The sequence below is a fragment of the Balaenoptera ricei genome, chromosome 15 (genome assembly GCF_028023285.1).
Source record: "Balaenoptera ricei isolate mBalRic1 chromosome 15, mBalRic1.hap2, whole genome shotgun sequence".
Taxonomy (NCBI): Eukaryota; Metazoa; Chordata; class Mammalia; order Artiodactyla; family Balaenopteridae; genus Balaenoptera; species Balaenoptera ricei.
The window spans coordinates 72,737,600-72,750,490 of record NC_082653.1 but is presented as its reverse complement, the minus strand read 5'-3'; the positions used below and the strand labels follow the sequence as shown (position 1 = coordinate 72,750,490).

General features: G+C 44.7%; 1 protein-coding gene across 3 annotated transcripts in view; it reads right to left on the bottom strand.

Annotated features, from left to right (window-relative positions):
* The window catches only part of SGF29 (SAGA complex associated factor 29), a 29,422-nt gene extending 16,899 nt beyond the window's left edge, over positions 1-12,523 (bottom strand). Inside the window, exon 1 of one of the 3 annotated variants that reach the window (XM_059898263.1) lies at positions 12,449-12,523. Coding sequence is in view for 1 of the 3 variants with exons in the window: in XM_059898261.1 (XP_059754244.1) it covers positions 11,208-11,400 (193 nt within the window). In the remaining 2 variants the exon portion in view is untranslated. Of the gene's footprint in view, positions 1-11,203; positions 11,402-12,448 lie in introns of those variants that run through there. The other 2 variants (XM_059898261.1, XM_059898262.1) reach the window with 2 other exon arrangements.
* Between the last annotated feature and the right edge of the window lie 368 nt (positions 12,524-12,891).

Below are 12,891 nucleotides of genomic sequence, written 5' to 3'. Positions count from 1 at the left end.
GCGGGCCTCTTTATCGAGGCCTCTCCTGTTGCGGAGCACAGGCTCCAGACCCGCAGGCTCAGTAATTGTGGCTCACGGGCCTAGTTGCTCCGCGGCATGTGGGATCTTCCCAGACCAGGGCTCGAACCCGTGTTCCCTGCATTGGCAGGCAGATTCTCAACCACTGCGCCACCAGGGAAGCCCTGCTTGTCTTTTTGATTATAGCCATCCTAGTGGGTGTGAAATGGTAACCAGTGGTTTTGATTTGCATTTCCTTGATGGCTAATGATGTTGAACATCTCTTCATGTGTTTACTGGCCTTTGTGTATCTTCTCTGGAGAACTGCCCTTTGCCATTTTTAGTTGGCTTTTTAAAAAATGTTTACTGAATTGTGTCCTCTGAAGCACATGTTTTTAATTTTTATGAAATCCAACTTATTTTCATTTGACTGCTTGTGACATATCTTTTTTTCCTCACACGTGCAACACTATTTTTACCACCACAAGCTTTATATAATGCATTCTAATATAGAGAAGAACATGTCCCTTAAGAAAAAAAAGTCTGGTTGCATTAATTAGAACCACACAAAATCAGGGATCTGGAGTTTAAGAGATTCAAAGTGGATAAATTTGAGAATGATCAGCATAAAGGTCGTTGCTAAAGTGTTGGGAATTGATGACGCTAGGGATGATCTGCTAAGTGAGCAAAGAGGAAGGGGGAAAGAGCCCCACTGAACCACAACCAAGCTGAAGGTGTGCACCAAAGGAGAGTCCAGTGGGAAGATCCCTGGAAGGAACGGATCAGCAGGGAAAAGGGTTGTTCTCTCCTGCCACATAAAGCAGAATCCTGGTCAGAACCGCCTGCCTTTTACATGCCTACACCTGTGCATATTAAAACTGGGGGAATGGGGCTTCTGTGGTGGCGCAGTGGTTAAGAATCCGCCTGCCAATGCAGGGGACACGGGTTCGAACCCTGGTCCGGGAAGATCCCACATGCCACAGAGCAACTAAGCCCGTGCGCCACAACTACTGAGCCTGTGCTCTAGAGCCCGCGAGCCACAACTACTGAGCCCGTGTGCCGCCAACTACTGAAGCCCACGCGCCTAGAGCCTGTGCCCCACAACAAGAGAAGGCACAGCAATAAGCCGGCGCACCACAATGAAGAGTAGCCCCCACTCGCTGCAACTAGAGAAAAGCCCACGTGCATCAACGAAGACCCAATGCAGCCAAAAATAAATAAAAGTAAATTAAAAAAAAAAAAATAGAACTGGGGGAAGCCCCCCCCCAACCGGACAGCGGGTTTTACTTTATACAAGCATTGAAAGCAAGCACTCCCACTCTGCTGCCAGGTAAATCAGTTACCTTCCCTGATAATTCTGACACTTCAAACCTTCTCCCTCCTCAATATCTTTGCTCCTGCCCTCAGACCCACCACCATGCAGGAGGGGTGTGGTAGCAAATAAAGATAACAATTTCCTGCTAGCAGGGCTGTGACCAGAGACAGGGGTGGTGGCTTGAAGGGGAGGCCAAGCAGACGGAGGAGGGTTTACAGGTGGAGGAAATGTGAGCATGTTGGCTGAGGGGTGGGAGCACACTGAGAACAAGTCCAAGGACGAGAGAATGGGGCTGCATCTGAAGAGGCCGGAGGGTGAGGGGTGGGATCCAGCCCTGAGACATATCCAATGTCATCTGTCATTATCTGCTGACATTTCTTCTGGTCTGTCTTACCTACACACACTCAAATGCAGATGTCCTGTCCCATTCCACACTACCCTCCAAAGAGGCTGAAAGGGTGTGCCATCTACACCCTCTCCCTCTCTGCCAAGGACACAAACATTACACTTTTTTCAACAACCAGATCAAAACTGGTCTTGTCTGACCATCCCTAAATAAGCCTAACTTTTCTCTTGACTTTTCCTGGAACCTACCTAGACCTATAAACTGGCTTTCCAGCCAGTGGATGTAAGTAGATCTTTTCTTCCCCAACCAGCCTGGAAGCTCCTCAGGCAAGAACAGTCATCTCTGCTGTCATCAACAACCCCCTTTCACCAATAACCCCACTGGAAATAGTGTCGGGAAATCGACAGGAACTTCATAGTTTTACTCCTTCACACACCACCTCTCTCCTGCCCTGACCCCCCTCCCCGAAGTTAGGTCCATTTTGAAATTCCCGTAACAACTATTCGTGTTGGCTGGACATCTCCACCAGAGGAGACCCCAAATCACTCTGCCCAGCACAGACACTCCTTATGTGATTCTACTTCTGTATGTCAGAAATGTTCCATAATAAAAAAAATTTTCTTAAATCAATGTACCCAGAAAATATTCTAAAATTAGATGATGATAATGGTTGCACAGCTCTGAATATACTTTAAAAAATGCAATAAATTATACATTTTAAATGGGTGAGTTGTATGGTAGGTGAATTATATCTCAGTAAAACTGTTTAAAAAAAAAAATCAGTATGTGCAAAAGCAAGCTCATCCCCTCCCTACTCACCCCACCCCCAAACCCCTCCGTGGTAGCATGCTTCTCCTAACCCATTCAGCCACTTCTGGCTGGAACCTGAGTTATTTTCAAGTCCCCCTTCTCCCTCAGTCCTCATGTCCAACCAATCACCACTCTGGCTGATTTACTGCCCCAGTATTTCAGGACTCCATCCACTCCTTTTTAGTCCTTCACTCATTGGTTCAGGCTGTATCAGGTCGATCTCACCGTAACTTATACAGCAGCCTCCTAGCTGGGCTTCCTCCCTGCTTTCTCATCTCCCTCAAATCCACCCTCTGCAGAGCTCCAGGACTATCCATCTAAAAGACAAGTGTGGCCATATCGTTTCCCTACCAAAAACTTTCAACCCCCTCCCACGTTCCCTCCCCCCCAGGAGAAGTCAAGCCCTTAATACAGGACACAAGGTCTCCACAAAGAGGTTTCCATCCTCATGTCTCCCCCCACTCCAACATCTCTCAGCCCTGTCTGCCTCACATTTTACATTCCAGCGATACTAAACTGTTCCGCTTTTGACTGGGCGCCATGGAACTTCCTATGCCTGTGCCCTATGTTTGTGCTGCTCCCTCTATCTGGGATGTTCTTCCTGCAGGCAGATTACCCCTAATCCTCTGCCTGATTTAACTGTTCTCTAAGACCTGCATTACTACCAAGTCACCCCCTCCTCTAATCACAGAAACCCCCAGTCTCCTCAGCTGGGTGAAGTTACCTTTCTCTGTGTCCCCATTATACCCTGTGCATCTCTCTACCACTGTGCCCATCAAATCGTATTACAATTCTCTGTGTGTGTGTATTTGTCCCCTCCCCTAGCGTGTCCAGTCTCTGAGAGCGGGGATCACTTTACTCTCCGTACCTAGCACAGGGCTGGCACGGTACCCACCACCCTCACTTCTACTCCCATTTAATCTTTAACCATTGCAGTCTGGCTCTCCCTCAGTGCCTGTGATCTCCTGCCAGCTCCTGGAACTTTCTGCTGCACTGAATACCTGACCACACACTGCTCCTCACTCAAAGCTCTGTTCTCTGGGTTTCTAGGCCTCCAGTCTCCCCTATTTTTCTGTTGCCCTCCTCCTCCACCTCAGCGGAAGGTCACCCTGGATCCTCTTCTCATTCTCTAAGCACTCCCTGAGCACTGTCACCAGCTTCAAGCACCCATATTCTGAAACTTCCGCATCAGTATCATCAGCGCTGACTTCTCTCCAAGGCTCCCAGCTCAGACCTGCAGCTGCCGCCTGAACGTCCCAACCATGATGCCCCTCAGACACTTCACACTTTCTGCCCTGCACGGCTCTGCCTTCCAGACGTGGGTTAGTGGTGCCCATCAGTGTCCAGCCAGCTTCCCAAGCTGGAAATCCTGGGGTCTTCTCCTTGCTCATCTCCAAACCCCATGCCCTTGATCAATCCCCCTTCAAATTCTATTGATTTTGCCTCAGAAATTTCTCTTAAATCCAGACCCTTCTCTTCCATCACACCTGTCACTGCCTTAGTTTAGGCTCTCATCACATTACTGCGATATCACCTGTCTCTTCATCTCACTGTGGTTAGACACAAAGTCTGTTCCGCTTAAGGGGGAAAAAAAAAAAAAAAGAAAACCTTTAACTACTAGATAATATATGCACACAGTAAAAAAAATTCAAACGATTAAAAGAAACACAATGAAATCTCCCACCCCTTGAGGCAACCCCTGCTGTTTTTTGGGTATTTCTCCAGAGATCCCATGTATATACAAGAAGAAAAAGTATGTTATCTCATAAAACCTTTTGCAATTAGTAGATGCAGAGTCAGACAAAGAAATTGATGTTGAAACTTTCAGCCAACCAAAGTGAAAAAGTTGACCCACTTGGTCTGGAGGGGAAGGAGTAGGTCAAATACCGAGCCAGGCAGGGCCTAATTCTGCAATCAGAAGGCAGAGGTGGGAAAGGAGGGCCCTGTTTTTGACAAGAGACCTGTCGGGATGCCCTCACATAAAAACACTGACTTGTGACTTTTAAAATGCTCTCTTCTCACCTCATTTCTGTTCAGTGTGAAGTACTGGGTTGACCAAAAAGATCTTATGGAAAAACCCTAACGAACTTTGTGGCCAACCCAATAATTCTGAAGTAATAAGATGAGTGCCAGGATTCTGGAGGCTCACTTTGCCCACTGGGTAGTGCCCTGCCTAGGAGAACCTCATTTTATGATTTTATCATACAGTGAACTACTGCTCTCTCTGTAAGCAGTCGGTATTGAGCTCTCTGAAAGGACCATCAAGCTGTTTCCACTACCTTGATGCCCCTCCCCCGGGACTTGACTGACAAATGGCAGCGAGTTCTTCCTACTCCAGTGCCCTCTTTTCTCTGGGGTACTGCTTAACCAGCGAGGCAGTCAGAAACTCCCCTGGCTCTCCAAAGTACTTTGGTCACACCTCTATTTCCATTTTTTCCTAATTTAGGTGATAAAAAAAAAAAGTCAACAACATCAAAGAATATCTTAAAGCAAATCCCAGCAACCTACAATGATTTTCATTTTGTATGATACCTTCTGTATATGTAATATACAGATCCTTGACTTACCATGGAGTTATGTTCCGATCAACCCACTATAAGTTGAAAATATCATAAGTTGAGAATGCACTTAATACACCTAACCTATTGAACGTCATAGCTTAGCTTCGCCTACCTTAGACGTGCCCAGAACACTTACAGTATTAGCCTACAGTTGGGCAAAACTGTCTAACCCAAAGTCTATTTACAATAAAGTGACTATCTCATGTAATTTATTTATTAAAAAAAAATTTTTTTTATTTTTAATTTAATTTTTTTTTTTTTTTTGCAACACTGCACGGCATGTGGGATCGTAGTTCTCCAATCAGGGATTGAACCCGCATCCCCTGCATTGGAAGCGTGGAGTCTTAACTACTGGACCGCCAGGGAAGTCCCCTCGTGTAATTTATTGAATACTGCACTGAAAGTGAAAAACAGAATGGCTGCCTAGGTACAGAATGGTTGTAAGTGTGTTGGTTGTTTCCTCTCGTGATTGCCTGCAATACGCCATCAGGGTAATGAACTGACAGGCATATTTTAGAAGTGTTCCAAGGAGAGGAATGGGGACAGAACAGCTATAAAGTTCTCACCCTGGGAGAGTTCTCTAACCTTTCTGAGTCTCTATAAAAACCAGAGCACCCACTTGAGGACTAACCACACAAGTAAGGTGATAGACAGTGTCTGGCACAGAGCGTGCACTTAGTAGATACGAGCTGCCTCCTCCTTGTCTGTAGATGTGGGTCAGGGGACTGCCAGGAAAAAAGACAGGGACTGTGTTAAGTTGAGCAAAGCAGTCAAAGGCACAAGGAACAGAAAACACTGACGCATCCCAAGTCTGGGGAAGCAATCACTGCCCCCACCATTTAAGGGCCCTCTCTTGCTTAAGCTTTGCCTACTGGGTGCGCCCTGCCTGGGAAAACCGACTCATTTTATGATTTTCCAATAAACTACTGCTATCTCTGGATCCAGTCAGCTGTGAACTTGAACTTCCCCAGAAAACACATTCTCAGTAGAGGCAAAGGTTTCTGTGGCTCTCCACTCTGAGGACATTAAGCCTGGTGGTGCAAAGCCGGAATGCAGACTCAGGACCACATCTAACTGAAAGTTCAGGCAGCTCCCAGCTGGGAGGAAACTGAATGTTCAGCCCAAGCTGCCCATTATCTGAGTCCAAGGGTCCCAGTTGATCTCAGCATTAGTCTCAAACCAAGAAGAGGTTACGCAATTCCTATAAATTTCAGAATTCTTATGAATTCTGAAGCAAGGCCCAGTACCCTAAACCTTCTGGGTCCTAGAACCCTCTTTTTTCCACTCAGATGGCCACACTTTCTATTTCTACCCACAAGGGGAACCACTGTTCTGATATTTTCCACTACAGACTAGTTATGCCTATTCCAGAATTTCATAGAAATATAATCATGCCATCCATATTCTTTAGTGTCTGGATTCTTTCACTTAATGTGTTTTGAGATTCATCTGTGTTGCTGTGTGTATCAGGAGTTTGTTTCTTTCTATTGCTGAGTTGCATCTATTGTATGAATAAACTGGTTTGTTTAACCTGTTCTCTCTGAACAGCATCTATTTCCACTTTTGGCCATTATGAATAAAACTGCTATGAGCAGTCATATGTGATTCTTTTTAAAGACACATATTCATTTTTCTTAAGTAAATATTTAGGTCTGGTAATAGCACTCTGAATTTCCCTTTGGGAAACCACCCCTCACTTTGGCTCCAAGGCTGGGTATACCACCTGGGCCCATGAAAATATTATATTCTCCCTGACCACCATGACTGCTTCAGGAAGAGATATGTGACCCAAATCTAGGCAAAATCAATTTCAGATCTTTTGCTAGAGCTATCTGCAAAAAGATAACCTCTTTCTGTTGGTTAAGAGTAGCATGGAATATGACCCAGCAATCCCACTACTGGGCATATACCCTGAGAAAAACCATAATTCAAAAAGAGTCATGTACCACAATGTTCATTGCAGCTCTATTTACAATAGCCAGGACATGGAAGCAACCTAAGTGTCCATCGACAGATGAATGGATAAAGAAGATGTGGCACATATATACAATGGAATATTACCCAGCCATAAAAAGAAACGAAATTGAGTTATTTGTAGTGAGGTGGATGGACCTAGAGCCTGTCATACAGAGTGAAGTCAGAAGAGAAAAACAAACACCGTATGCTAACACATATATATGGAATCTAAAAAAAAAATGGTTCTGAAGAACCTAGGGGCAGGACAGGAATAAAGACGCAGACGCAGAGAATGGACCTGAGGACATGGGGAGGGGGAAGGGGAAGCTGGGATGAAGTGAGAGAGTGGCATGGACAGATATACACTACCAAATGTAAAACAGATAGCTAGCTAGTGGGAAGCAGCGCACAGCACAAGTAGATCAGCTCGGTGCTTTGTGACCGCCTAGAGGGGTGGGATAGGGAGGGTGGGGGGGAGCCGCAAGAGGAAGGAGATATGGGGATATATGTACACATATAGCTGATTCACTTTGTTATACAGCAGAAACTAACACACCATTGTAAAGCAATTATACTCCAATAAAGATGTTTAAAAAAAAAAAAAAGCAATTATACTCCAATAAAGATGTTTAAAAAAAAGAGTAGCATGGAAGCCTGGAACCGATGGAGGCTTTTACCTGCCTGAGGGAGAAATCAACATGGACGAAAGCAGAGCTGAGAAGACACAGAAAATACTGGTGACATAATTTAGGCTTCTGGATACAGCCATGCCTGAAGCTGATGCACCCAGGACTCCAGATACAGTCAATAGATACTCCTTTTCTGCTTAGACTAGTTTGGGTTACCTTTTTGTTACCTGCAACTGGGAAGTTTGACTAAAAAGAGGTAATTCTTGGGGACAAAGGCTTCAGGTGGAAAGCACATATCAGCTGCTAAACACCCAGCTTAAAACTATTCTCTGACCCTCTACTAGCAGCCAAGGCCTCATATAAACAAATGCAAACATCCTATACTTAAACCACTCTAAAAAGAATCCCACAGGACTCAAGACAATAAAAGCTTTGTTATGAGTCAAAGGGAAGCAAAGCATCTAAGGCCCTACACTCAGATCCCATACCCTCAATTTAGCCACCATCAGTAAGAAGCTACATTAATCAATTAGTTTTTTTTTAAAAATTAAGACGATGATTTCCACTTACCCCCCCAGTACCTACCATGCTTCTGTACTGAAGCTTACACAGGTGATTCTCCTTTAAACCTACATCAATGCTACAAGCCCACCTTCTTTACAGCTGGGGAAACTGAAGTTCAGACAGGTTAAGTTATGCTGGTAACTCAGGAAATACAGGTAGTTGAGCTGGGATTGCAAGACTGCAAACTATAAAATCTATGCTCTTTCTCCCAATTCTAAGTTTTGTCACAACTTCAGCATATTCAATAGCAAAAGAGATCATGGAAGTAGAAGCAATTTGTCTACTGTAAACTGCCAATCAACTGTTAGGTTATTATGATTACACTGAAAGTATCACCAGAAAGACAGTGATTCATTGTGCCATCTGAAAAAAAAAGAGGTAGGAAAATAAAGGTAACAATGACAGCTATTCCTGATTACCTACCATGTGCTAAGCACTCTTGCATGGATTATCCTATTTAACAATCCTGCAAAGTACTGTTCATAGCACTGAGGAAACTTGAGTCTTGGAGAAATAAATGACTTTACCAAGAAAACGCAAAAAATAAGTGGCAGAGGTGGGATTCAAATTCATATTTGTCTGACTCTGCAACCTAAGCCTTAAGGGCTCAAACAACTTAGTATCAACATCCAACTCCCACTGGTTCAGTGTTCACCATTCTACCTTCCTCTCCACAGATACAGTGACCACAAATCCTGAAGTGACATAAATTGGGTATTTTTTCCAAGGCAGATGACTCATCAAAATTCCAAGTGAGATTTCATTTTTAAAACCTTTGTAAGAATCTTTGTATATAAATTTAGAAATCAGAAAAAAAGGACTTTGACTTAACATCCCTGCTTCTAGCTCCAGAAAATTGGTCTCTAAAACTATGGACTCTAATTGGACCTACCCACTGAGAAAAGGGTGCCTTGTGGTGGGCCAGGTATTTATAAAATGGACACTCTGGTTTACCAAACACCTCCATGGCATTGCTTCAGATCCTGGAGGGCACCTCTCAACTGACCTACAATACCCACGCCGAAAAATCCCAGGGCCCCAGCCTCAAACAAGCACAGACTTTTATGCTTCTGTTATGCCTGCCTGAAATGCCTTTGATCCTTCCCCCTCTTCCCCTCTGGATCTCTCAAATTTACTCGTTTTTCAGGGTCCAAATCAAATGGCAGCAAAATTAACACTTTTACAGCAGTATTTGCCAACCTTTTTCACACCATGGCACTAGAACACAATATTTGTATGGCATACTAGGATAGAAGGACAAAGCTGCTTATAGCCAGAAACAACTGGCAGGGAGATCTGGCTGTCCCAGGCCCCTCTCATCTGCCCTGATGCCAAGGGCAACCAAAACTTCCAGAAACTTCCAAAACACGGTACACCAACTTCCGTTCTGGCACCTGTCACACATACACCCGGAGACAAATTGTTTCACTTGTCTCTCCTGCCACACCTCTTAGAAGAGAGGGATGCAATTTTATTTCTTTATATTCCCAGCAACTAGCACAGGGCCTGGCACCTACCAAGTCCTCAAGATAGACTGCAGAACTGAACTGAATCCTGGAAGCCTCTTAGAAACACTGCAACAATTCTGAAGCTGGGCTGTTCAATATCTTCTCCTCCTTGACCCCAGAAAACAAATTAGTTGTAACCAATACCCTCTTAAGAGGGATTGTCTACCTACCACCTATGGAGAAAAGGTACTTTCCCTTTGTAAATTCATTCATTCATTCATTCATTAACATTTATCAAGCACCTACTCTGTGCCAGGCATGAGGGGTATACAGCAGTGAATGAGACAAACAGTCCCTGCCTTGACCTTAGGAAACTTACAGTCCAGAAAGGAACACAGATATTAAACAGTTTGGTAAACTTACTTGTAGGTGAAATAAACACTCTAAAAGGGATGGATCAGAATACATAAATGGCTAAATCTGAATAAATAATGACAGAGAACGCCAAAAATGAAAACAGAAATTCTCAGGCAGAAAGGACTGACCAAATACCAAACATACCTACAACTGGACACCCAGGACTGAAACTTCAAAGCCTCAAGGATAAATATGTGCTGACTGATGCAGGAGAAGAGAGAGGAAGCAAAAGACACCTACAATAACTCAAGGTGCTTGGCCTAAGCAACTGGAAGAAAGAGAAAACTGAGCAAGGCGAAAGGTAAAACTCAAAATTTCAGGAAGAGCAATGACTTGAAGACAGAAATTTGAGAGTTAAGCACAGTACACGGTATTTATATTTAAAGCCCAGGAAATGAACACTGAGCAGAGATCTAGGATGACGCTTTGGGGCAGTACAACCATTAAAAGTAAGGAAGAGGAGCAAGAATCAGCAGAGAAGTCAGAGAGAGCTGAAGCTAAAGACGAGAATGTTCCACCAGGCAAACAAAAAACGCGTTTCCATTAAAGGCAGTGACTAACTGCATCAAATACTGCTAGGGGTCTCAGAACTAACTTAACACTGAATTTGGCGACCTAGAGATGACTGGTGGCTTTGACAAGGCGCTACTGCAGTGGAGGGGTGGGGGCCAAGGCCTGAATGGAGTGGGTTTGGAGGAGGAAAGGTGCTGGTGAATACAGGTTGAAATTTTGGCTGCAAACAGGGGCAAAGAGATGAGCCGCCGGGAGGAATGTGAAGGAAGAATGAGGTTGTTTGGTTAAGATGGGCACATCTTGAGCAAATAATAGAAGCTGTCTAGGTTCGGGGCCCATCCTCTGCCCTCGTCTTCTCGCACCTGTGTTGGGTACCCCACCTCACCCGGCCACCACGCCAAGCACCACGTGCGGCGGCTTCCCACCCTCGCAAGGCGGGCGGGCGCAAGCGCAGACCTTACAGAAGGTCTGCGCCAGCCCTCCCTCCCTGCGCCCCGCCTCGCCCCACCCAGGGCGCATGCGCACCGCCCCTCAAGAGCCGCCTCAGCAAGGCCCGGGAATGGGGACCCTCAGCCCTCCGCTCCCGCCATTCTCCGGGCTGGGTGGGCGAAGCGGTGGGGGTGTCCCAGACCGCGACCCATACCCACCTACCGAGCCACGGGTGGAACAAGCACGTCGCGCTAGAAACTGCGACGGCGGGAGCAGGCGCGCGGTCCCTCGAATGCTTTTCAAAGTCTGCGGATAACAACGCGCTTGCGTTCGAAGATTCGCGGCAGGGCGAAAACCACACACGCTTTTTGCCTTTTATGAGCTTGGGCGCAGCGCGGAGGACCCCTCTACGCATGCGCCGTCTTCCTCTGTGACATGCCGCGCTGCCCCTTGGGAAATGTAGTTTTCACTTTACACACTGTTCCCGACTCAACTGAACCTTATTTTACCAAACCAGGGTCCTTGTGTGTTTTCAGTATCCTCTCCCATTCCCCAAAGCCTCTATAAAACAATAATACTTTTTTTAAACGAGCAGATTGTTGATTGAAGTGGGAGCAGTGGGCATATGAGAATTCTCTGTACTTTCTGCCTCAATTTTGCTGGAAACCTAAAACTGCTCCAAAAAATAAAGTTTATTTTTAAATTCTTTAAAAACAAATAGAAACAAGCAGATCTGTAGACCCAGCAATCATGCTTTTAGGGAATCTTCCCAGGAATGTACTACAGTTGGGTGAGCAAGTATTTAACTACAATGGTCTACATCCTAGCATCTTGTAATTTCTTGCATAACCCCTACCAAAGTTTATAATTATATATTTTTTCGATTATTTGATACACTTGCCAGCTCAATAAAGTCAGGATCATCTGTTTTAGTCGCCTATGTATTCCAGCTACCTAGCATAGTGCCTGGTATATAATAGGCCTTCAATATTTTTTTATTCATTAGAAGAATCTCAGACATCAACACAAACTGTTTCAGCCCAAAACTTAATGCATCATTTTCTTCCTGCAAGCTTGCTTTTCTTTCTGTGGTCTCTCAATAAATGGCATGACCATCTACCCAGTCTCAGCTTTATATCCTGCATTTTATGAGGCTTATGCTAGCAAGTATTTCACATTTTCGTGTTTGTAGGAGTCTCAGAAGCTATTTCTCCTGAATGTCAAATACCAACTTCAGAGTCTCCTCAGGGGAGATTTGGCGCTCACAACTCTTTGTTTGTTTGACTTTAATTTCTTATGTTTCCTACAATAAACATGTATCACTTGATTAATTTTTTTTTTTACTTGATTAATTTTTAAAAGTGTTTTAGAGTGTTGCCCATATTGTAAGAGGTAGCTCTGTCTTCCCCTCCACATCCAGATTTCTCAAAAGAATCATCTGTCCTCAGTTTTCATTTTCTTACCTTCCACTTGGCAACAATGGCCCAAGCCGGCAGCTGGGAGTTACCCTTGATATCACGTTTTCCCTTCCAGCCCATATTCAATCCATCACTAAGTGTCTGCAGTATAAAAATAATAACAGTTCACATTTGTTGGGCACTTACTACGTATCAGGTACTCTTATATAGGAGAAAGTTAGCACTGTGGAACTGACCAGAACACTCCCTTTGTCTGGGCAGCATAGTTCCTTCCTGCGAGAAAGCTACAGCATGGCAAAGAAATCTGGGCCTTCTTCGTCTATCCGTTAAGTCTCATCACTTCAGAGCATCACATCTGAAATGCTTTTCCAAAGAGCCTTGAAAAGTTACAGCAACCTTCACTTTCGGTCTCTTGAGGGCATGTGGAGAGAGTTACATACCATACTTTCCTAACAATCCCTTTACGAATTCCTCCCTTGACACAGAGT